This window comes from Trichosurus vulpecula, chromosome X, assembly GCF_011100635.1.
Source record: "Trichosurus vulpecula isolate mTriVul1 chromosome X, mTriVul1.pri, whole genome shotgun sequence".
In the NCBI taxonomy this organism is placed as follows: domain Eukaryota; kingdom Metazoa; phylum Chordata; class Mammalia; order Diprotodontia; family Phalangeridae; genus Trichosurus; species Trichosurus vulpecula.
In genome coordinates this window covers 49,053,926-49,081,067 of record NC_050582.1, presented here as the reverse complement: position 1 = coordinate 49,081,067, position 27,142 = coordinate 49,053,926, and the positions used below count along the sequence as shown (strand labels likewise).

At 40.0% G+C, this 27,142-nt stretch overlaps 1 protein-coding gene across 5 annotated transcripts in view; it reads right to left on the bottom strand.

Annotated features, from left to right (window-relative positions):
* Positions 1 to 27,142, bottom strand: part of TENM1 (teneurin transmembrane protein 1) — a 448,583-nt gene that overhangs the window by 241,944 nt on the left and 179,497 nt on the right. For 4 of the 5 annotated variants that reach the window (XM_036739968.1, XM_036739972.1, XM_036739970.1 and 1 more), the window contains one exon: positions 5,060 to 5,212. In XM_036739968.1, the coding sequence (XP_036595863.1) occupies positions 5,060 to 5,212 (153 nt within the window). The remainder of the gene's footprint in view (positions 1 to 5,059; positions 5,213 to 27,142) is intronic. The other variant, XM_036739969.1, reaches the window with a different exon arrangement.

The window sequence follows — 27,142 nt, the reverse complement described above, 5'->3', positions numbered from 1 at the left end:
TACTCTGCAACTAATATTGGTTGTTTAGACTCTATCAAGATAAATGCTTCATTGCCATGACTGCCCCCTCCAGAGGGCCTTCCCTATCAGTGGTGACCTTCCCCCCAAGACCTCACATAGCACTTGGCCTATACTTCTCTAGCTCACTCATCACATCACAGTGGGCATCAGAGTCAGCAGTATTAATATTCATCTTCTACCAGGCTTAGAGCACTGTGCTCCACACATAGCAGGTACTTTAAGCTGCTGCTTTGTCTACATCACAGCTCTAGACCATGCTCAAACTGTGCATGCAGGAAGGATAAATCAGACATAGTCTGTTTTGGCTTAACCTTTGTTACGAGGATAATAGCTAAGAAAGCACTGAAGGGAACTGGTATCAGCATTCACCTCTGCCAATCAGGGCTAGCACCCAATGCCAAGACTCTTGCTTGGCTGCTCACACAAAGGCTCCTGTGTTGTTTAGAAGGGGCACTTGCATAATAGCCTGGCTCCCATCTAAGAAAAGCAAGCTTAGAAGAAGACAGGTGAAAAAAAGTATAATGAAATCGGTACGTGGGAGAGTAGATAGAGTTGTTGGACTTGAAGTCAGGAATACTTGAGTTCAAATCTTGCCTCAGACCCAGGGCAAATCAGTCAACCTTTCTCAGCTTCAGTTTCCTCACCTGGAAAATGCCAATAATAGCACCTGCTTCACAGGGTTCTTGGTGTGTACTTTACTGTGCACTAAATCCCTTATCCAAGGCAGAATCCTATACATGAAAACAAGCCTCAGAAAGAGAAGGCTTAAGAACTGTCCCCCCTCCCCCACAGGTGAGGAAAGGCCATTTGAGGTGGTGTTAAAAACATGGCGGTGAGTCAGGAAACCATGGTTTTAGTCTCACTTCTGCCACTAGCCAGCTGTGTGACCTTTGGCAAATCCTTTACCTTCTTCTCTGTAGGTCTGTTTCTTAATCTGCTAAAACGGGATATTCACACCTACTATTGGCCCTTTTGACCTCTCACACCTGATATAATGATGATAGATGGGAAAAGATGCCAAGTCAAAAAACAAACAAATGTAGATTATCATTTTGGGTCAAGAACCTCTAACATGCAAAAATCCAACATTTTAAAAATGGTGACAAGTTAACTATATTCACATCACAGTAGGATTCACTCTAGTGTTCCTCTGAATAATGCAGTGAACATATGATTACATTTAGAGAAAATAGACCATCCCACGGTATAAAGTGAGGAGCACCCACAATGAAATTGTAGCCATAAGTCAGAGTTCAGTGTTAGTCATGTGCTCTATTGGCCAGGCCTAGTCTGGAGATCATGCTGCTGGAAGACTGGTCAAATGGAGAGGAATCTCAGTTGACCAGTTCTGTTTGGCCCCTAACTCTAAAGTCACAGTTCCAATGCTACTTCTCCTTGGACAAAGCCAGCCCTTCAGGCCCTGGAAAGATGGTTAAGTAGATGTAGTTTATTTTGGACTATTCCTAACCCTTCCCCTTCTAGGTCAATTCCCTCAGAATGTACCTTGCCCCACCCCCAAGCATTTAAGGATTTAACATCTGGTCTGCTGTTTTGCTGATAGGCTGATATGACGTTGCCTTGTAACTGCTGTCAAGTTGCTTTGTTTACAAATATCGAGTGTACCCCAGTAGCTCTAGGCCCCTTTGAGGACAGGTACCATGCCTTCTCTTTCTCTATATCTCTCAACAGGGCCTAGTAAAAGGCTCATTTCACAGTAAGTTGTGATCAGTACATGCTTGGAAAATAAATGGGATATACTCGCTATATCCATGGGGTAAGCACTTTGACAATGTCTATGTTTTATAGACTCTTTGGATGCTACAAAGCCCTTAACAGAGGACTTTGCACATAGTAGGTATTCAATAAATATTTGTGGCATAATGAAAGCATTGAATGAAGAGATTTCCCCTAGATTTCAGGGAAGGGGGAGAAGATTGCAGGACTGACATTTTTCTTTTTATATTGAAGGGAACACAGAATCATAGATTTAGAGCTGGAAGGGACCTTAGCTGCCATCTAGTTCATACCATTCATTTTACGTAGGAGGAAACTGAGGCCAAGAGAGAGACAGCAACTTATGCAGGGTCCCAATGTAATAATTGGCAGAGTCAGGATTTGAAGCCACATCCTTTAATTCCAAATCCAGTGATTGCTTTTTATGCTATACCACACTTCTTTCCCTAAGGTTTTGTCTTTTAAAAAAAACAAAATGAATGTTTGCAATCAAATACCCCTTTTTGTTTCATTTGGAAAACTAAGTGGGGAGAAAATTATTATTCTGTGTTGCACTGAAAAAAGATATGGATAATGACTGTTAATGAGAATCCAATCTCAACAGAATTTGATTGACAGATTTTTATAAAAAGTCTCTTATCCATCAGTCTGCCAAGGAAGACGATGATAAACATTTTAAGGTGCTCAATTTGCTATGAAATAGAGCCCAAACACTGGAGATGGCAAGTTTCTAAAGTGTAACAAGTCAAGAATTTAATGAGAAGGTGCCAATTTCAAACCAAGTCTTCAAGAACTTGACTAAATTGCACCAAATCTTTGAACCTTAGAGCCACAGGTGACTTTGAGATCATTTAGTTCAGTTTATGTATTTCTTATGTGGAAAATGTGAAGCTCAATAATAAAACCCAAAGTGGTTTCATCTACTGTTTGGCTTAATCTTCTAAAGAGAAGGTGGTAGGGTGGAAGAAGCACTATACAGTAATTGTCAATCAGTCAGTTTTATCACACAATGACAGGGACAGGGAGATGCTGGACCTGTAATTTCGTTGACATAGGGAATTTCCAGGTGCAGAATCTCTGGCAGATTTGGTCCCTTCTCTGTGATGCTGTATCTTAGAGAGCTGCCTAGAGAACTTAGAGATTAAGCGATTTATTCAGGATCACACAGCCAGCATGTGGCACGGGCAGATCTCGGACCTATCTTCTGGGCTCCAAGGCCCACTGTTTATCCACTAGGCCAAGCTGACTCATTCATTGTACATTTCCCTGATACAATTTATAACATGCAGTACATGATATAAAAAGGGGGTTGGCTTATATCACTGGAGTGAACAGTGCCCAGAAACCACAAAAGGATATGAGAACACTGTTACTTTACTGAAAATGGTCCTGATAGTACTTAAGATTTTCCCCAAGATTCAGCTCTGTCTACACATTATAACGAGATTTTTGCACTTGCTAAGTAATATGCAGTAAAAATGCAATAGAGCAGGACCCTCAAAAGTATAAGTATGGTTCAGGCTATGTCCATGCTTCCATAAAAGGCTACTTCAAACTAAAACTTGGCATGTATGATATAAAACCCCAGGGATTTTTCTTCATAAAATATTTAACTGAAATTGCTTTGGTTTTTCTGCTGTTGTAACTGGACAAACATTTTTTGCACATTTGTGTAACTTCTCATGTTATATAAAAATATGGGGTGATAAAGTCTGTCTTAAAAAATTCACTGTCATTGAGAGCCTCCAGGGCTTTCCTTCCACAGTCTGTTTTGTAATTTTCCAATTGTATTAGGCTCACTGCAAAGAAATCCAAAAATCTGTATGTGAAAATAGGCAGAAAGGTACATTGGCAACTATGTGCTGATGACTTTCTGCCTCCCCTGACAGCCTTCGAAAGTCACAAAACCAGCGGAACTGAGAGAGACAATATCAAAATGGCAGCTGGTCCTCCGGTAGGTTTCCTCACATTGATATAACACTCTCTACCTGGGCCCCTCCCAGAAACAGAGCACCAACAAGAGAGGATCTGAGCTGGAAAAGAGGCCTCCATACAAAGGGTAGGAGAATTCTGGTCCACCCCCTGACCTGCCTCTCTGAAACCAGGACCCTCTTCAGGCTGTCCCAGGAGTGACAATGACACTGCGTAAACAGGTCAATATGGTCTTGCTGGCCCCTAATGAAACAAGTGAGGCAGGGCCAACAACTAAACCTACTGTGTTGAATCCTGAATCATGAACCAAAGCAAAGTCATGGGAACAAACCAAAATATGACACAAAAGAGGAAGTCAAGTAGTCTCACTAGTCTAACTGGTAACTGAAATGGTCTGTTGGTAAAACTTTTAAACAAGAACACACAGTGCAGTTTTGCCTTGGAAATTCGCTGAGGACAGGAAGTAGACTTCTGGCTTTTCCGCACATTGCTCATCTAGCATGGTGCTGGGCATAAAGTATTTGCTTGATAAATATTTGTTCAACTCAATTCAGTCAAATGGCAACAAATTCTCCAAATGGGACGAGAACCAAACCAATATGCCAGTTGGTTTGAGTCCTTGTTTCAGAAGAATGTGTCTTCCTGCAGGGTCTGACAGGGAATAGATTAAATGGTGAAGGCAGTGAGAATTGAGGAAGTGGTAGCCCTGGAGTTCATAGCTACACTGCAACCTGGAGAATGGAAATTACCATAATCTCATTAAAAGAAAAGTCACACTAAAGAAAACCTCTTGGCTTTTTTCAGAGCTTGCAGGTGAAAACAGATTATTCAAAAGGAATGAAAAGCTTATGGTTGCTAATCTTATGACATGACATATGTGGAAAATGAGTCAGGGAGTTCCCAGGTGCTATTAGTTACCCTCAAAAAGTCAGCCCCCTTTAGGTGGCCTTGAGGCCATGTTCCCCAACTATTACAGAATCAATTCTGCACCCTCCTCCCCCCAGCCGTCTGATGAGCAGAAGGCATTTTGACGTATTCTGAAATGTCAAGTGTTGTACAGACCAACCAGGACTCTCACTTTCTGTACTTAGACACAATAACTTGATTGCAACCCCAACTTTGCTTCAGGATCGTTAGGTGGGAAATGAAATCTTAAGTGTGCTGAAACCTTCACTGGGTCAAGACTTCTCTGTTTTAAAAAGAGCCTATGCTTTTGGAAAATTCATTCTGCTTCTACCCAAGGCACCAGAGGAAAGCTCTATTACATAAGACACATTAACATCTTGATCCTTTCCTCATTCAGTCCTTCTTCTGAAGAACCAAATTGTAAGGAAAGCCATTCAGAATAATTTACTCATCTTGAGCCAAGTACCTTTTTTCTCTGTTTTATCAGAAACCTTTCCCCCGATTGGTGGGTAGGTAGCATCCATTGATTCAGTCCCTCGGTTTCCCTTGCTAACTCCATTTTCGTAGAGCTGTCCTTCAACTGGCTGCAATTGCCAAGTCAGGCCAAACAGATGTACTGCTGTAAGGAAAGAAATCATACAATTATTTTATTTTACTGTATTCCAGAGAGGTTCCCCCAAACCAGTTGCTCCTTTACACCTGATGCCATCTATACTCTGCCTTCCCTCAGCCAGGCATGACTCCTGATCATCAATTCCCAAATTAAGAGACTCTAAATTTATATCTCCAATCATAGCCACAGCTATCTGCCAAGCAGGCTTGCGGATCAAGAGGCTAAAGGTGTCCCAAGAGACCAGCTTACAAGAAATAGTCTCAGATAACTAGTAGCTAGTCGCCACGCAGTAGGATACCTGGCTCTTTCCTTCCCACCCTCGAAGCTCAGAGTCCCATGCCTTCATCAAAACAGAGTTTCCTCATCATTCTGCAAGACAAAACCAACTTGGAAACTTACATTTCCTCATTAATCTCCTGCCCCTGGAGGGCCCTCCCTCCCTCTGATTGCAGGGGTTTTGGGGGTGTGTGCGTGAATATCTGGGAACTCCTCTGAGATCCTCCACCATTTAAGGAGGGTACCCAGGGAATTCACCTTATCATTTGCCACCTGGATACTTTCCTGGACTTCAGAGTTTCTCCAGAAACTCATTTTCCAAGTGGAAATCAACTCTGAAACTCTCACATTTTCACATCATTTGCCATTCTAGCTATAGGACTTCACCATGGCCCCACCCAGGTAACCTCCCCACTCCTTGCATCTTTTCAGCTTCTTTTTACTTTGTTTTCACCCAATTAGACTGTAAGCTCCTTGAGGGCATCTTATGCCTTTCTTTGCATCCTCAGCTCTTAACAGAGTTCTTGGCACATAACTGGAGCTTAATAAATGTTTACTGACTCTAACTGACTTTTCTGCTAAAACTTCATAAGACTGTATTAATATATAATTTCTACTCGTTCAATGCTCTTAAAGGTATAGGACAACTTGTGGCTCAGTGAAGCTTAATTGCTCATGAAACTCTGGATCGCCATGAGGGAGAGGAAAACAAATCATAATGAGCAAATTGGAATCGGCACAAGGAAGACATTTGAGATTAGCAGCATGTTTACCCCACTTTTTCCAAGCTTTCCCTGCATCATATGGAACCTGGCCCTCATCTGCGGGTGGCTGAAGGGGCTCCAAATGAGTTTTTTTCCTTTGGAGATATGGAATCGAAACTTGCTGAAGGTGACGAATATATAGAATTTGCCTCAAGTTTTTCAAATTCCATACAGGTCTTCTTCAAGGAGTAAGTGAATAGATAAGCCATCTTCCTGACTGTTCTTAGCCCACAGGTAGGGCTAGACTAATTGGTGTGGCTGATGCAGAGATGTAGCATATATCCTAAAGACTTAGGATGAGAAGAGAAACCTTAGCCAGAGAGCTTATGCAAAAGTCAATCATCCACCTCTAGTTGGATCTGAAGGGGTTTCTAACATCCACCTTCCTAATTTATCCTTAAAAACTTTGGAACATTTAATTGGTTTCTATCCTTTTCTTTGGAATTAAGCCAGTGCTGCCTGATGAATTTCCTTGGTAATTATTGGAAACAATGGCTACTCAGAGGAGAGTGGCTCTGGGTAAGATACCGTATAGCATATTAATAAAGCAGTATCAGTGGCAGCCTAACGACTTTTCTGCCAAATAGCTCCAAGTGAGGCCAGATTTTCATCCTTGCTCTAATTAAGGGTAGGTTTCCAAGTTTTAGGGGGAAATTTTGTCTACTCAGCCCCTAAATTATTTGAATATGATGTCTATTAAAGATTATATTAGAAACGTGTTTCAGATCCTTACTTCAATTGCTTTTGCTAAGTTAGACAAGCCATGAAGGAATAAAGGCCATCGTAGTTCTCATTTTCAAGATCAAGGGAGCTGTTTCAGATACTCTGTGTTAAGTTAAACCACTTCCCTGGGGGACACATAAAAATGACAGAGAAAATATGGGTGGGGGGAATTGATTCAAAGGAACTTAAAGTAGGGATTTACTCACTTTCTTGCTCATGCAAAATGGAATGTTTCCAACCAACAAAGAGAGAAAAAAGAGACATGGGACCTTCTTGCAGAACAAAGATGCTATAATTACTAATTATTGTGATATTTCATGACACCTCCCTCCATATGTAAACTGGGAACTGTAGCTGGAGTAATAAACAATGTATATGTCTATGATCACATATGAATCCATATAAATGTCATCAACTCTCACTCTAATCCTACCTCATCTATCATTGGTTTGTATACTTTTCCAGATGTGTGTGTGTGTGTTTGTATCTAATATGGAATTTATATATACCATATTAAAATATAATACTACATATAATATACATTATATTATACACACATAAGGAATATTTATATTCTGTTTTGTTCTCTGCAAAATTACGTAGGACACTTGGTTCTCCAATCCCTCCCCCCAACTTTACCATGAAGAAAAGGAGCGGGAAAGTAGGAAGAAAAGGGAGAAGTAGGATGTATATACATATTGGTAGAGTGAAGGCACTGAACTACTGGAAAATATGAATAATAGCAGTAAAAAGAAACTAGTCTATTCTAAATATTAATAATCTGAATTTCCCTGCCCCTAAGCTAGTGATTACCAGACTTCCAACAGTGGGGGAGGGTACAAATATGGAACATAAAAACACATATATACTTGAGCTACATGAAGTTAATTATAAAATGCATTATATGACCCTTCAGTTACAATTATTAATTGATCCAAGCCTACTAGCATGCCACCTAGTGGCAGTCCCTGCTGATACGATGCTTTATATGTGGTTAGGCCCTTTTGGCCTAATTCTGAAAACTTACCTTCTTATACCACTTTAGAGATTTTGTCACAACAACTCTCTGTGGAGAACAACCTTGCTTCATATTCAGGACAACCTGGTTTCAATTTCTGCCTATGACATATACCCTACCAGTCATTTAATATCCCAGTGTCCCAGGAACTTCTTCAGGACTACAGGGGAAAAAGCAAGCACTAATCTATTTTGGTAGAGTGAGTTTCCTCACTCTGAGATCTATAACCAATGAAATCAGTTCCCTGTTTCCCTTTCCCCAAACCAAAGTAAACCAAATTACCAGTCTCAAAAATGAAAAGAGTTAATTCGCTACCAATGATGAAGAAATTAAAGTAATTATTAGGTGCTATTTCATCCAATTATATGCCAGTAAAACTGACAATCTAAGTGAAATAGATGAGTATTTAAAAAATATAAACTTCCTAGATCATCAGAAGAGGAAATAGAATACTTAATTAACCCTATCTTGGAAAAAGAAATAGAACAAGCCATGAATGAATTCCCTAAGAAAAAACTCCCAGGATCAGATGGATTTACAAGTGAATTCTATCAAACGTGTACGGAAAAATTAATACCAATACTATATAAACTATGTCACAAATACATTTTGATACATAAACCAGGGAGAGCAAAGACAGAGGAAGAAAACTGTAGACCAATTTCCTTAATGAATATTCATGCAAAAATTTTAAATAAAATACTAGCAAGGACACCATAGAAATATATCACAAAGATCATACACTATGACCAGGTTGGATTTATAGTAGCAATGCAGGGCTGGTTCAACATTAGGAGAACTATAAGCTTAACTGACCATATTAATAACAAAAGCAACAAAAATTATATGATTGTATCAATAGATGCAAAAAAACTTTTGACAAAATATAACACCCATTCTTATTAAAAACACTAGAAAGCATAAAAATAAATGGAGCTTTACTGAAGTTGATAAGTAGTATCTACCTAAAACCAAGTGCAAGCATTATCTATAACAGGGATAAACTAGAAGTCTTTCCAGTAAGATCAGGGGTGGAGCTAGGATGTCCATTATCACCACTGTTATTTAATATTGTATTAGAAATGCTAACTGTTGCAAGACAAGAAAAAGAAATTCGAGAAACAAGTATGGGCAATGAGGAAACAAAACTATCACTTTTTGTAGATGATATGATAGTATATTTAGAGAATGTGAATCAACTAAAAAACTAGGTGAAATAATTAACAACTTTAGCAAAGTTGTAGGATATAAAGAAAACCCACACATATCATCAGAATTTCTATCTATTACCAACAAAACCCAGCAGGAAGTGATAGGAAGAAATTCCATTTAAATAACTGCAGAAAGAATAAAATACAGTACTTGGCAGTCTATGTGCCAATACATACATACATAAATACACACACAGATACACATAGAACTTATATGAATACAATTAAGAACTTCCCACAAATAAAAACAGATCTAAACAACTGGAGAAATATTAATTCCTCATAGGCAGCCCAAACCAATATAATAAAAATGACAACATTACCTAAATTAATTTACTTATTCATTGTCATACCAATTAAATTACCAAAGAATTATTTTATAGAGCTATAAAAATAATAACAAAATTTATCTGGAAGAACAAAAGGTCAAGAATAGCAAGGGAATTAAAGAAAAAAAGAAGGAAGGCAGCCTAGCAATACAAGATCTCAAACTATACTACAAAGTGGTAATCATCAAAACAATCTAGTACTGGATAAGAAATTGGTTGATCAGTGGAATAGATTAGGTATACAATACATAGTAATAAACAACCAGAATAACACAGTGTTTGATAAACTCAAGGATCTAAGCTTCTGGAGGAAGAACTCAACATTTGAAAAAAAATTGCTGGGCAGACTGGAAAGCAGAAACTAGGCATAGACTAACATCTCACAGTGTATACCAAGATAAGGTCAAAATGGACACATAATTTAGATAGAATGTGTAATATTATAAGCCAAATGGGGAAGCATAGAGAAATTCATGTTAGGTATTTAGATAAGGGAAGAAAATTTGAATGCTCTCTGAGGTAGAGTTTTAACTCTACTGCAAAGAGTGCAACTCTGATGGGCTCAGCATGTTGTTTGAATGCCAAACGATCCTTTGCCTAAACCACTATTTTACAGAAAACTCACACAGGGCAGGTGCTTATGTGGTGGTCAGAAGGAGTGATACAAGGGCACTCCCAAGGTCTTTCTGAAGAACTTTGGTATAGAATGTGAAAAATGGGAGACGCTGACATAGGATTGTCCAGCATGGGGTCCCTGCACCAAAGAAGGCACTGTACTCTATGAGCAAAGCACAATTGCAGTAGCTGAAAAGAAACATAAGATGCACAAACTTAGAGATATTTTCTTCCCAAATGTTCATATGGACTATTTGCGCCCAACCAGTGGCAGAACCTTCCATATAGTCACAGCCAGACACACTGTACACTGATCCCAACATCACGATGACTTTTTTATTTTCTTTGAACATGAAGGATAAACAACAACAAATAAGAGCTAGCAAGGATCATGGGAGGTTAAAATGAATAGTTTTTATTATATGAAATTGAAAAGCGCACAAACAAAACTAATGCAGCCAAAATTAGAAGGAAAACAGGAAACTGGGAAATTTTTACAGCAAGTTTCTCTGATAAAGGCCTCATTTCTCAAATATATAAGGAGCTGAACCAAATCTATAAAACTAAGAGCCATTCCCCAGTTGATAAATGGTCAAAGGATATGAACAGGCATTTTTTCAGGAGAAGAAATCAAAGCTGTCAAGAGTCATAAGAAAAAAATGCTCTAAATCACTAATAAGTAGCTATATGCCAATTAAAAACACTCTGAGACCTTACACCTATCAGATTAGCTATGATGAGAAAAAAGGAAAATGACAAATGCTGGAGGGGATATGTAAAAATTGGTAAACCAATGCATTGTTGGTAGAGTTGTGAACTGGTCCAATCATTCTAGAGAACAATTTGAAACTATGCCCAAAGGGCTATATTACTATACATGCCTTTTGACCCAATAATACCGCTATGAGGTCAGTATCCCAAGGAGATAAAAATAAAAAGAAAATGACTCAACAAAAATATTTATAGGAGCTTTTTTGAGTTGATAAAGAGTTGGAAATTGAAGGGATAGCCATCAGCTGGGATATGGCTGAACGAGTTGTGGTATATGATTGTGATAGAATACTACTGTCCTACAAAAAGTGATGAAGGGGATGGTTTCAGAAAAACCTGGGAAGACTTATATAAGTTGCTGCACAGTAAAATGACCCAAACCAGAGGAACAATGTACAAGGTGACAGAAATGTTATAATGAAAATCAAAAGATTTAGCTAAATCAATCAGTACAATGATCCATGAAGATTCCAAAGAACTCATGATAAAAAATGCTCTTCACCTACTGAGAGAGAACTGATAATCCCTAAGTGCAGATTGAAGCATATTTTCCCCACTCTGTTTATTTAAATTTTTTTATGCACCAAGGCTAATGTTTTACATGAATTCACATGTACAACAGGTATCATGTTGCTTGTCTTCTCAATGGTGGGGGCTCAGTATGGAGTGAGAGAATTTGAAATTAAAACTAAAAATTTAAAGAATTTAATTTATACTTATAACTAAAAATTTAAAGGTTATACAAACGCTTGCTCATTATATTATAATGGTCAGTCATTTCAGGTATAGGTTAGACTGTGTAGTCCTGGGCTGGCTCCCTTCCAATCCTCAAATGTTCTGATTCTGGTTCTCCAAATCTAGCACTCTTTCCTTTGCACCACATGGCAGGGGTATTTTCCTGAAGGAGGTTTGTTTGGAAGGAGGAGTAAGAACACCATGAATGGAGAGAGGGAGGCCGCAGGCTGAGAGGCTTTGGGTCTGTTGTGAAAATGAAATGGAATGTAGGCTTTTTGTTAGCCACATATTCTCAAGAAGGGCACAGATCTGGAACAAAGGACTGAGTGGAGGGTAATACACCAAGGATCCATCTAGGGATTTTCATTTCTGTTCATTTGCAAGGGAGACAAAAAAGAATTTGACATGTTTCCTAGTTCACTTGCCTCTCCACAAGTGCACATGTAAGCCCTATGTACTTATATTGCTAGGGTCGATATACTCTTCCCACTAATGGCATATGTATTTGTGAGAGTGGATATTCCAGGTCTATGGAGGAAGTATTTTATTAGTATTTTTTTCTTTTTCCTTGCTATTTCATTAAATGCCTTTTTAAGAACTGATCATAACCTCTGAATGACTAAAGGAAAAATAAATGTATGCATGTGTGTGTCTTGGGCGGGGGGCTTATGAGCTATAGTTTCAGTGGATGCATGCAAACAATAATTTGAATGAGGAGTTAACTGGCTTGGTAGCCCTAAATGCAAGGATTGTGGTGCCTCAGGTGCCCTAAAGACAACACATAGAAAATTCTTTGTGAAGTTTATATCACTAGAGATGTGTCAGTACTGAGGCTCTGTGAAGGCTTTGCTGTACTGTTATGTTTCAAGGCACATGATTTGCCAGTCTGCATAACAAGTCCTCCAATGATGGGGTTCTTTTTGCTAATCTTTTCAATGGTTCATTTTCTAAATGTAAATTAAATTTTTGTTATGCTCTCCTTAATTTTTCTTAAAAATGAATTCCACATGCATCTGAGAACAGAGAAATATTTAGGAAGCAATGTTCTAGTTTATTATTTTCCTACTAACAAATGTATAATTCTGAAAACAGAGCAGAAACCTCAGCCTGTACCAATTGTGCCCCCCCCCCCCACATGCAAACACACACACACACTTTTTACACCATTTTTAGGCTGATATGTAACAATTATATCTACTTGGACACTTTGAAATTTGCATTACAAATGAAGAAACAGCCACTGTCATTCCTGCCACATGCTATGAATAAAGTCTAAGACAAGGAAGCCTGGGGTGGGTGGGTGAGGGAGCTGTCCCCTCTCCCAGTTTCCCTATAAGGTGTTTCATTTTCTTGTAGCCTAAGGCAACAGTACTGCTTTTGTATTTCACTCCAGAGCTTGGCATGGCCACACGTTTGACACTTAGGAACTGGACAGTTTCCTTGCCAAACACACTAAGTGTTGTCCATTGCTGGTCATTTCTATGGCAGGGAGCCATCTTGAGAAAAGAAGAGTTACTTGAATTAAATGAATGAATGCCAACATTACAGAAGCCAGGTTATCTTTCCATCTTAAAATAAATCCAATTTTCATTGTATTTAACATCAAATCGGTCTATGAGTAAGCTATAGCCCTTTGATAAATTACCTTCAGATCTCCGCATTATCTTGGTAATAACCAGATTACATGGAGGCCTAAAACCCATTCGTTCTCAGAAAAGTATTTTTCAAGAACTAAATAAAGGAAGTGAAGCGTGTTTATTTATGGTCCTCCATTTTTTTCTTAGCACTTGGATTCAAGTTTGTTTCAAAACTAAAAATGCTCATGGATTTATATTAGATCATGAGCATATATGAAGCATATTTAACATGGCTGATTTTAAAGCAAAGCAGTAAGCCGTCCCTAAATGTGATCCCTTTCAAACAGTTCTGGGAGACTACAGCTATGATGTGTGTGTGTGTGTGTGTGTGTGTATGCACACAATTTCATTCAACATCTCCTAGGGCTTTACTAATTTAAGAAACAAAAAGAGCTTTTCTGCTTGGGCAGTTTTACATAACAAATTCTGCAAGTCTGCTGTGGAGAAACAGTAAAATTAAATGCCAATTAGATAAGAGATTGAGAAGGTGCAACGGCACCCAGGCAGACATCTTTCTTGCTGCATCATCTGAGTGGCTCCCTGACTGTCTGGGCCCCATCTTCTGCCTGCTACACAATGCTTCTTCCACTTTGCCTGGGTTTTAGCTTTAGCTGATACACATGTTTGAAAAGGTTCTATTGTTGGAATAAATGACTTTCATATCTCATTTCCGGATTCCATTATCTTAAAACTTTTATTTACTGTGGATTCTGAAGGTCCCATTCCAAGACTACAGTAATATTTATAAATAATAAATCCATTTGTGTAATTTATCAGAATTTAATATACAATCCCTACTTACAGGTGCCTAACAGGCTCTCCTGAGAGTTTCTTATCAGAAAGACCCAATTATTTAATGTTTTCATCTCGAGTAATTGTAACAGTAAGTGCTCTCCGTGACTCAAACTTTATTTTATTTCCTTTTGGATTGTTCAGCAAAGATTTCTGACAAATTTAATGGTGGCACAACATTATGCTAGTAGGCAATGAGGGATCTACACATTTTAAAACATGGTCCCTTCCCTTGTACGGGTCCTGGTAAAATTAAAGATGAGACACAGCCACAAGTAACTTTAACGCAAAATAATAGAAGGCAAGCATATTAGAGAGAGGCACAGTCCTTTGTGAGATCTGAGCTGGGTGAGATGGAGGGCTTCCTCATGGAAATACTATTTGACTGGATCTTAAAATTCAGGCAGGAACCCACTAGGTGACTAGGTGAGGGAAGACAAAGGACATTCCAGATATGGGGAAGAATGTGAGGAAAAGATTTTAAGTGGCAAGGTCCTGAGTGTGCCAGTCCAAGATATTTTCTCCCTGGTATAAAGCAATGCAGGTGGAGGGCTAGGATCCCTTCCCCTTCATGAAATGTTCTCCCTCAGGTAGATTTGCCCAGATCCAAAATGGGAGACAGACCTTCCAGTATGGTACTAGAGAAGGTGAGCTCCTCACGGCTAAAGACATTTTCATGAGGCTCAATATCAAGGGACGTTGTCTAAGGGAGCTACCATAGGCTTAAAGAGCCAATCTCCTGGGGAAGGGATATCATTGGCTGGAATTTGAGACCTGTGGGTGGAAAGAGACGCAGACTAGAAGACGACACGTGCTACTATCTTTTGGGAGTTGATAGAGAATAGTAGGAAGAGTGAAGAGCTGGGAACATAGTGGACAGATTCAAGATGATATGCACTGACTAATGACATCATCTAGGAGCTGTAAGATGAGTGGGGCGAATAACACTATACAGATGACCAAGTGAGCTTTGGTGGGGGCGGGTAGTGGCAGGGCATACCAACATGGATGAACAACCTGGGAGGGTAACTCTTATCCAAGGTAATACTATAAGTGACTAAGCCTCTCTGGGAAGGGTGGGTCATTGGTAGGTGTTCTTGGTTCTTCAAGTTGCAAATAAATCTGTACATTCTTTGAGCCTTTTGAACTATATACTTCCAAGGGAAGTTGCTTATAACACATTGAGTTGGGGCACCAAGCTAGAGAATGCAAAAAGTTCCCCTGATGTTCCTGGGACCTTTAAGGAAAGTAAGAGCTTATGACAACAGGAGCAAAAGAGGGCCGGGAATGACAGGTCAGGGAGTTGGAGCTTTGCTTGGGAGGGAGAGAGCTGACAGTTACCTAGCAGAGTAGTGACATTACTAGGTCTACTCCTTGCAGCAAGGGAGAAGATAGATGGGAGGTAGAGTAAAATCAGAGACAGGAGGGTGAATTAGGTGGCTACTGCCAGTTTCAGCTAGGCACTAACAAAGGCTTGCTCTGGGGTAACAGCAGTTGGAACTAAGAGACAGCAGCAGACGGAAGAGATGGCGCAGAGGGGAAATCAATAGGAATGCATGAAAATACAATTATTAAGGAGTCACTATGTGCTAAGAACTGAAGATATAAAAGAAAAAGCAAAGAACATTACATCTTAGCAGGTAGAGACAACATGCGTATGGAGCGGGAGCCAGCAAAGAGCACTGGTCAGGAACATTTCAAGGATGGAGAATAGGAACATAAGGAAGTAGATTACTAGGCCATATTCTTGCGGACTTGAGGAGTAAAAACATTAGAATGGCTAGGTATAGAGAAAGAACTGGAGAGTAGGGACTGATGAACAGCTGGGAGGAGGGTGCACTGGAGCCACCTCATAAGGGTTTGCTAGAAGTGACTGTTAAATTTTCAGTGTGAGCATTTACACCTCGGAAATTGGCAAATGCTACAAATCAGGGCTTGACTTACTATTTTGCTGCTTGTCTCGACTTTAGGAAGTGATGGAGAAAATTTTAATAAGATTCAACTCAAACATCCATTGTGTATCATCAGAGAGCTGGTTGTTAAACATTTACTGGTACACCCCTGGTTGAAAGGCTTTGAACAAGGTTAAAAGCAGGCTTGATGCAAGAGAGTGGGTAGGTAGAAAGATGGAAGGCTATAGAATTTCCAAGCTCAGGACCTTGGAAGTGGGATACTTTTATGAGACGGTGAGGCTTAAAGTGTAACTGTGCCAATGTGTGGCTGAAGTGGAAAGGAGATATTGGGGTGGAAGGGCTTGAGAAATTGGGTGGTCAAGATGTTAGATGGAGCCATTTACATAAATAATGTAGTCACTGAAGACGATAGCAGGTGTGGACCATGAGAGGAGAAAAGAAAATAGATTCTAAAAGGATTGCAGACTTCAAAAGCATGGCAGGAACAGCAGTGGGGAGTAAAGAATGTCAACCCCTCCCTCCTGGTGTCGTGATTTACAGGAAATATAAAGTGAAACCTTCAATGGAGAGGGTTATAAAGGAAATGCAGTTAATCAATGAGTTTCAGTTAATCAAGAGGACAGAGTGAGGTTTCCAAAGGGCACAGTAGAATGGGGTAGGAAATAGGCAGGCTGAGGTGCATGTGCAATCCCAAGCAAGTTACCTAAAATCTCTGAACCTCAGTTTTCTCATCTGGAAAATGGGGATATTATGCTATCTACCTAAACATGATTCCTGAGGAAACTGCTCCATAAACCATAAAGAGACTGATAAACAAGAGTCATTATTTTCTTGTTAATGCTACTCCTGGTTTAGTGCTTATTAATTTCTCACAAGCTCTAAGGAAGAGACTAAACATTTAAGTGAACACTAAGGAGGGTTAGTCAGAGACAAGGCATATCAGATCCAACTCCCATTCCTACTTGAAGCCTAACACTGGAACAAAAAAATGAAAAGTGCAATCACTGAGTTATCTTGTGCATACAGCCCTATTTGAGGGGCGGCTTAATGAGTAAGCTCAAGGATTCCCTTACCCCACAGGGGCTCAGGTTTATTCCTCTGTGCAATGAAAGGGTTACAATGAGGGGAGGATTCAATGATCCCTAGTATTCTTTCCAGCTTTGAGTCCCATGTCTGATACCTGAAAATCGAATTTTCCAGGTCAACATCAAGGAAATGTAGCCATGATACAGTACAGAGAGTTGCTTATCCTATTTCAGAAAATCTTTAGGGAGTCAGATTTCACATGGAAGACTCACACTCAGCTAATAAGAAAGATCAGAGGAGGCAGAAAAGAGGAGGGGAAAAGAGGAGAAGGAAGAAAGAGGAGGTAAGAAGACTCCCAACAGAGGTAAGTATCAAGTCTTTGGGCTCATAGGCTAGCAGTGACTTGAACATCGCTGTAAAAATAGGACTGAATGGCTAGCAGGTAAGGAATTGGCCCTCGAGAAAGTGTCATTTAGGCATGCCTGTGGTGGGAAGGAGATTGCTCTGTGACTTGTCTCCACAAACCCAATTTTACACATAGGTTGGAAATGTCTATTTCCCTCTGCCCTGGGAAAAAACAAAATCAAACCTATTTGGGATGATATTCGGGGGTGAGGGAAGGAGCATCCTCTTGTTGGATGCTTTCTTCTTCTGCCTCTCCTTGAGGCCACTTATGAACCTAGCTCCATTTTTATTTGTTGAGTCCTCTTTCTGATGGATCGTGAGAGAATCTTCGGGAGACCTTTAACTTTCTGCTCTGATCTTGAGTCTAAATCACACATTATTAACTTGGATTGCTTCATGTTTGCTGATTGAATCAAAGCTTAGACATTTGTTTTCGAGATGGTTTTTTCCCCACTGATATTCACTATGTTACTCCTAGCAGCATTACACCTACCATTTGGAAGTTGTAGGATTCAGGTCTCCTTGGTTCATGGTTTCTGGAAATGAGAGCATGCACAGGATTCTCAAAGCTATCATCTTTTTTTAATGGTACACACTCTTCACAAAGAGTGCCATAAAGGGTGAGAGTCTCTTTTTATGATTTTCGGTTGAAAATTCCCACAGAGCTATGTGGCATGAGATAGACCCTGGGGAAATTCTCAGCTGATTTACCCCAGGATGAAAAATATATCCATGTGTCACAAATCCTACTGCATCTAATTTATCTTTGCCACTGAAGTGAGGCAGGAATATAACCATACACTGTCAGAGCTAAAAAAGACCTCGGAAGTAATTTAATTCAATCCTCTCATTTTATAAAAAGAGAAACTGAGACCCAAGGAGGAAAAGGAGGCTTGCCCTATGTGTATATAACAAGTGGCAAAGCAGGTTCTAGCTTCCTTAGAGGCTTAGCCCAAGTGACTTCTCCCCTCCTACTGGATCAACCCTCTCTGCTGCCAGTGCCTCTTCCTTCAGATAACCTTGCATTTACTTTGAATATGCATAGGTGGACACATCATGTTTCTCAAACAGAAAGTAAACTCTCTGAGGGCAGGGATGCTTTTTGTTTGTCCTCCTCTTTATATCCAGAATGACTAGCACAGTGTAACATGCAGTACGCATTTAATACATGCTTACACGTTGATTGAATTAAATTCAACAAGCAGGTTTGGATTGCCTCTTGCATGCACAGCTCATTTTTATCCTCTTCTTTGCTGGGAGTCTTGGCAGGTTAAACAGTAGCCCTAACCAAGCAAGGGACATGGGCTCAAGCTTCATTAAGGCCTGATGACTTTGCCCAAAGACAAAGAGCTCTTCCAGAGCCATGAACTCTGTCCCTCTACCCTGCCCTCCCCTTACTCCAATGCTAATTCTGGTCAGCCTCCTCCCAAGTGGGAGGGTAAGAGGTGGTAGAGAGTCCCATAAACCCAAGCCTACTGCTACAAACCCAATTCCAAGTATAAGCACATAAGATGTACTATCTTTGTAGAGGGCCTACTCATGTACACATTTTATCTTTAAATGCAATCTTGAACTGTATGCAATAGAAGAGTCCTCAGGTCTCTGAAGATTTCTTATCGGCTTACAAGTTCTTTTCCCTAGCCTTCTTAGCAATTCTGTTCAAACCTGTCATCCAAACTCGTGCCCTTTATTTTTGAAAGGGGTTCAAGTCTTTCTTCAAAGAAAGGCCAAGGATGTCTGAAGCTCTTGAAAATGGGTCCAACGGGCCAAGAAATATGAAAAAGGAAAAGACTATAGCACTTCTCAAGTCGAAATCTTCTCCAGGGCCATAAAACAATAACTTCTAACTATTTTTACATCATACCCTATGGCTATGCCTTTCCAGCTTTCAAAGGACACTCAGCAAGATACTTCTTTTGGTTCAGATTCTAGGTGTCAACATTTTCTCAAATGTCCTTGGTTAAATCAGGTAACTGGCATATGTGTCCCCCAGCCACTTGGCACTTTGAAAACAATGTCTCCTTGGTCACGACCTGCTTTGAGTTGAGCATTTTGTACTCATTTTAAACATTTGTTTTTGTTTTGTCTCTCTGCACTCACATTCATATATCAGTGTATCTAGAGAGGCAAGCAAAGAAACAGCAAATGAGAGACAGAGAAGACAGAAGGACAAAAAGGGAGAGAGAAAGGAAAGAGAAAGGAGAGATGAATAGGGGAGGAAAAGGTGAGAACATGGCACATTGCATACTAAGATTACACTATTACCCTAAACTACCAGCCAAGAGCATTCACTGTAAGCTGTGTTTTAACACTGGAGATGAGGTACAAAGAGCAACCCAATCCACATATTCTTTTAACTAATGGTCAAGATTTATGAGAAAGCATATCAGGTTAGGGGAGCAGTTTGTATCCATGGTTAGGGCCAACTTTATAAGTTGGCATGGTAGTCTTGTATGGTGCATCCTCAAAATGCCTCCCTGACCCTGCTCAATGATTCCTGTAATTCTATAATTAGTGTAGCTTCATTTCTTTGGCTTAGGACTTTGTCCCTTGTTAAAATGTAGTTATCCCCTGGGATAGGTAACATAGACAGCCTTATTCATCAATAATACTGCAGTGTGAAACAATATAGCAAATCTCTTTTGAGGAGGTTGATTCCTTGAAAGAACTGTTGGTGAAGAGGTAATTGTTCAACAACCATCTTGATTAATACCAAGTGTGGCATCCAATAGGCAGATGCACGTGTTCATTAAAGCTATTCATCTCTGCTGTGGAGGATGCTCACATGGAGGGACATTCCCAACAAAAGAGGGGTTCTCTACTGATGGTGAGTGAGGTTCTCTAGATGTTTATTTGCGATGTAGTGATAGCAAAAGCCATGGAACACCGCATAGCCTCCAAAATAAGATTCACAACCACTCAAAATAATGAACAATCCATGCTTAAATAAGCAAGTGTATAAAAAATGCCTATTGTCTAGTCCTTACTAAGCCCCAAGTTTGCCCACACTGTCATGTGGCCTTTGAGTGTGCAGTTCTGTTGTTGCTTCTGTGTCTGGTTTATTTTTCCTATTTTTAGGTGAAAGAGCACTAGAAATGACTATGACCTTGTGAGTTTCAAAAGACCATGAGGATAAGCAACGAGGTCTTGGGATCCCATGTTGGGATCTTCTGGAAGCCAGGTAATGATGAGTGAAATTTCAAGTGATCTGTATCATCTAGTACAGATTGAAAGCGGCCAAGAGGGAGATACAGCGATTCTCCAATTGGTTATGGTGAGTTTGGACGTAGTGTAGAAGTGGGGAAGGGAATAAACATTTACATAGCACTTATCTTGTACCATGCACTGTGCTAAGTGCTTTACAAATATTACCTCATTTGATCTTCACAACCACCCTGTGAGGTAGGTGCTATTATTCCCATTTAACAATTAAGGAAACTGAGGCCAACAGAAGTTAAATGATTGGCTCAGGGTCACACAGCTAGCAAAGTCTGAGGCCATTTTAAAAATTAGGGCTTCCTGACTCTGGGGCCAGTGTTCTATCCACTACACCACCAGTTTGCCTCTAATGTGCCACCAGAAACTTCTGGGTTTGAGCCTACTCTCCCCAGGGGCAGAAGTAGTAGATGGAAGGGTGCGCACCTATGTATTGGGGTGTCTTCACAGTAAGCCTCTCTTACGAAAAAGATAACATATTAATTAATTAAATGGAATTAACATGATAATTGCTGGTGGTTAACAGTGAGGAGAACATACTGGATTGGGAGGACGAGCTGAAAGCATTAGAGAAAGATACCCCTAACCCCCTTGGGGTTACCCCTAAAATTCTGAGTGAAGATGTAGCCACCCTTGCACTAGGAAAGAGAGTCTAGAGTCTTGCTATAGTAAGAATCTTTCACTGACACAATATAGTCAAGACTCATGGAATATACATAGTCTTAGAATAAAAATTTCAGGTCACTCAAAGAGCAATGTAGAACTATATGAGTGTAAGTAAGTTACAGCATATTGCCCCAAAAGATAAGCTTAAAAAAGTGGCATACAAGAGAACAGATTTATGACAAGAAAAGGAGGTAAACAGACCATGCAGCAGGTATGAGGGGTAAGAGAGGGACAGCCTGTGTGTTACAACTGGTACCTATATGACATCGGGGAGACTTAGAGAAAGGCCCAACATGGTGGGTGGACAGCCTGTGGAGGATTTGTGGGAAGACACAGACAAGACTTACTCAGGGTGAGAAGGCACGTATGGGCTATAAGCTGCACTGCTGGAGGAAAGCCCCACAAAAATGAGATCACTTGATCCATTAAAAACCTTAAGAAAGTTTTGATGGCAGCAATGGGGGAGCGGGGAAGTGGTATATGGAAACACATTAGGCCACTGGACTTCTGACAAGGAAAAAGGAAGGGGCACCATAACGGAAGATAAAGGAGCACTAAAAACAACTTTGTTTTCTTTCTGATGGATAACCCTGGCAACGTAATACAAAGACTCTAACCGCCTTACATTGGCAGTGAACCCACGACCTTAGACTCATTGCTATTCTGCTCTAAAAGATTGCATGTTATGTTAGGAATAAACTTACTGATTTGGATATCCCCACTTTTCACAGCCCCCTTCTCCCGGCTCCTTACTTGCCACCGCCACCCCCCCCCCCCCACAACGGCCCCCTGCCCCAGCTTAAAAAAAGAAAAAGAAAAAAATTGTTTTAGCTAAAGAAGACAGAACTTGTCCAATTGAGAGTTTATACAGACTGGAGACATAGTATTAGATTTTTCTGGGTGGTTTCTGTTCTGAAATTGTAATTAGTTCAGTATTTTCTTCTGGTCAAAAGACCTCTTTAAACTAATTCTTTCTTTGCCACTGGAATACCCAGCCCATATTTTTTCTACCACTCTTCACCTTGATAGTCTTTTAAACTTTCACCTTGGAGGGACCTGGTGTTTTATAGCTGCAGATATGTCCTTTGCCCTAAGATATTGAAGAGTACATAGTACTCTGGCAGCAAAGGCGTCAGGGGAATTGTGGGTCAGTTTAGCTGGGGCCAGGACTTGATCAGAGAGGCCAGAAACAAACAAACAAACAGCAGCTAAGAAAGAGGTTAAAGATACTAATGGTTTGTTTGGGTTTTGTTCAGTCTCAGAACAGGTTGTGTTTTGAGCATGACAAAGAAAAGAGTGACTTGGACCATCTGGCTGTAAAACACTCATGCAGCTTCTGGGCTGGTCAATCCAACTAGCACCGACTCAGCAGGAGCTTATAGAATAGTGTTTAAACCTGGAATTCTGGTAGTAAGTGAGACTGAGGAACAAGGCACGCTCCAAAAGAGCTAAAAGGATCCTCTGGGGTTGACCTGAAACACACACGCACACACTCAGACCAGCCTGACTTCCGAGCTCCAAGGATGTGAAAATTGCCAGGCTTTAGGGACTATGAGGTTATCACTCCAGACTTTAAAGGAAAAACCACCTCTTACCCCAAATTTCCTATTTGCTCTTCAAAGATGATGGCATTAAGGAGAACAGATCTCAGAGATCACCTGATCCAACCCTCTCACTTTATAGGTGAGGAAACTGAGATCCAGAGAAAGAAGAACTTGGCTCAAAGTCACAAAGAAAACAAGTAGCATCATTAGAATTTGAAGCCAGGTCTTCAGATTCTAAATCCAAGGCTCTTGTGTTCAAACCTAATCTTCTCATGGACTGTATCTCCCTTGCTTACTGCTACTGTGGATAGGGCATAATACCACTTTCCATTATCTTTCTAATATGATTTCCCTATAGCTTTATAATTTTACTAATTTCATGAAGTATTGTTGGACATAATGTGTACAAAAGATTATATCTGGCGTCATGTTATTTACTTATTTCATATCAACATCCAATTAAAAGTTTAAGATCTCAGGGAATCTACATTCTCCCTTGAGTAAAAAGAAGAGATGAAATTAAATTAAGGCATCTATGAAAAACAATGGGAATATTCTCTTTGTAAAGAACCAGTAAAGAGGCCCTAGGGCTGAGTGAACAAAACCTATGTCCTCTGCAATCCACGGCTGAGCGGGTTAATCAGATACTGCCAAACATCTATGCTGTTTCACTACCTGCTAGACAAACTTATTTTAGCACTTGGCATCCTCATCACGTTCTGTGCACCTCTGCTTATATTAGTGCAACCAAGCTTCTGTGTCCTTATCATTTGCTCAGGACATAAAGCCTCTTTAATACAAAGGAAATGAACTGGGATCAAGAGTTCTTTAGAAAGCACTAGGTCTCATTTATTTCCCATCTGTATATCCGGTTTGGAATTTCCTGCTGCCAGAGCCAACCTGATAACCAGATATTTGTCAAATGCCACACTAGCTACGTCTCAAGGTAACTGACTAGATTAGAACACTGGGATGATGTGTTCCTCTTGGACTGGGCGCATGTGGAGATGATATTACATGATAATGTAGTCTGACAGCAAAATTACAGACTCTGACTGAACCTTAATATGTTCTTTTGATCGCAGAGCAAGCAGTCCAAGCCCTGTGGGAGAGGGTCTTGAGAGGATATGCCCCCTACCTCCAAAAGATGAGGTCCAATGAGAACCAAAATTTTTCTAAAGCTTTAGTTTCCTTAGCTATAATTTAGCTATGAAATAGTCAAAATGATACCAGTACTGCCTGCCTCACAGGATTGTTGTCAGAGTCAAATGGATGTAAAGCACTTTGCAAATGGCAGCATATTAGAAAAATGGAGTGACTTGTCCGCAGTTACACGTTAAACAAGTAGTACAGGAAGGATGAATACCCATTTCTCCTGACTCCAAGTCTGAGACTCCTTTCAACTTAACCCTCCAATCCAGGTCTTGCTGAAACTGGGCTTTACAGTCACCACGTTACTACAAAGTTCTAGAGTGGTACCATATTGGCAAGGGAAAGACATCCTCTGGAGTACTTTTAGGATGGGTTCATAGGCTGGTCAGCCAGTGACTAATCTCTTTTAAGCTTCCTAATGGGGCTGCTTAGAGCAACAGTCACTTCTGCTGAAGAGGAGTCTTTGCTCCTGTTGTGATAAACATTTATTCTTCCGTGAACCTTCTGACTCATAAATCTTCACCACAAGCCATACCTTGGCAAGGTACGCGGAAGGGAATGGATAATGCCTGGGTGTTCTCCAGGCACTGAAGGGATCCTCTAGGTAGGGTGAGGAAGACTGGGGAGGCAAGGTAGATATTCCCTTAATGAGATGAACACTGCCTATTTTGGCACAGCCAGATGAACATTCTTAGATGGCCCCATTTCTACATCTTAAAATGGACAAGTGTGCCATATGTTCTGAAGAAAGGAATCTTATTAAGGCCCATTCTTAATCGCCTTCAGAGTAAGTATGGCTTAACAGCTTAGGCAGTGTAATTTTAGAAATACATCAACACATGTACAAGGAGACATGTATAGAAACTGACTTGAACATGAGTAAAGCTTCTCCCCCATGCAAAACAATTCAGATTATTTAGAAGGAGGACCTAGAGACCTGGGGGGATACTTTTTCAGAAGATGAATTTTTGTGGGATAAAAGTCTTGAGCATCTTAAGCACCAAATCTCTGAGTCTCTGAGTCCCTGGGCTCCTTTAGAGCACCTTCAACATGGAGCTTTAAAACTTTTTCAGAGCTTTCCATCGATTTCTCCTGTCTACGCCTAGGACACTACTAGAAGGTACTTCAAGGAGATGCCAACCTCGTCTTGAGCCACCAAAAAGCATGGCTGATGTTTAGTCCCTACCATTCATTAGCCTGAGAAATCATCTCTCTCATCTTAATACTCTCTATCCAGTATGTGTACTGTCTGAGTTTCCATATCAAATAAGTAAAGCCTTTGCCTTTCATTCCAGTGCCTTTTTTCCTCAGCAAGGGTCCCAGCCATATTTTTGCAGCAGAGTTATGGAGAACAGTAGGATTTATCTTCAATTTAGAATTTGTAAAGTGCTACTTTACACAGAAGGTAGTAAACTTAAGAGAATTTCCTACCTTAAGAAGTGCTGTGAACACATAAACTGGCTCAAAAAGTGTTTAGGTAAATTCATGGATCATAGATCTATAATGAGATTCTAGCTACACAGACACTGAAATGGCAGATGCCCTCAGGGTAGTTGCTAGGAAATTGGGGAATTCATTGGTAGGTTGGAAAATGTACTAGCAAATGCCGGTATAATATAGAAACAGCCATCATTGTCAACAATGGGTCAGAGAAAGAGAATAGGAAAAATACTGTGGAAGCAAGAGACCAACTGGATAGAAAACAGCCAATTACATAGGGTGGAGTGATAACCGTAGTTCCTTAGTATCTCATCCTGACTCATTTTCAGGATAAAAATGTTCCAGCCAAAAAATGTTCCCCTAATATTTCAGACTACAAAGGCTATAGTTTAGATATGGAAACCTGTGTGTTTAGTAGACAGGGATTTGAAACTAATTATAGCATGAACACGATTTTTGGATGGCTATTTGCAATGCAAATGGTAAATTCTCTGCAACTTAAGCTAAGAAAAATATAATATGATAAAATATATAAATATAAATATATAAAATAAAAAATATAATAAAAAACTTGGACACATGCATAAAACATTTAGGCTTTCCGAACTTTGCTTTCATTCAAAGGGCAACAAAACTGCTTGACCCTTGGGCAAGAGTTTGTTCAATCTGCTTAACCCAGTCCAGAGTCAACATTTCAAATGGTTTTGTTCAGTACATCTTTCTGCAGATAGGTAAGTTTATGCATATAGCCTATAGTGGCAAGATTTTTCCTAGGTACTTCCAGGTCATTTACATTGCTAAAGCTGTGACTGACCCCAACTCATCACTATTGTTCTATCTGCAGAGTTGGTACAGTATTTTGACATACATCACCTATTTTCCATCCTTCCTTCCAGATAGTATTAAGAATCTATAATTTAAGGGGAAACCTGAGTAGTTGTCAAGTAAAAAGTTCATCCACATAAAAATTCAGTTAGGATGCTGAGTCTGAGGCGAGCATCCTTCTCTACCTAGTCAGCTCCCCGATACTGCAGACAAAAGTGCTCTCTTGAGTTACTATTATCTCTTAGGCAAACTTCTAACTCTAGATAAATTCATGAATAAAGACATCAAATATCACTAGGGCATCATTGCTGATGCGCTTCTCAAGCTTTGATGAAGCACAATAACCTTGCCTTCTCTTCACACATGCTCATCTATCTTCTTGACTGCTACTTCATATGGTTTATTTGTAAATTCAAGCAAATGGGCTTCTGACTGGCACTGATATGTCATTGCTGCCAAGATGTAGGAACAGATGAAAACTAAGCACTTCCTTGTTTATTCCCATGGAAAACACTGATGATTTATGGCGAAATGATGACAATATATGTTCCACGATCTTTTCATATAATCAATATTCCACATCTGATTTTAGGCAGTGCAGTAGATAATGTGCTAGGCCTGGAGCTAGGAAGACTCAATTTCTTGGGTTCAAATGTGGCCTCAGACACTTACTAGCTGTGTGTCTCTGGGCAACTTGTTGAACCCTGTTTGCCTCAGTTTCCTCATCTGTAAAATGAGCTAGAGAAGGAAATGGCAAACCACACCAGTATCTCTACCAAGAAAACCCCAAATGGAGTCATGAAGAGTCAGACACGACTGAAACGGGTGAATAACAGCAAACAACGTGAACAAAAAACTTATATATGAGCACTTTTCTT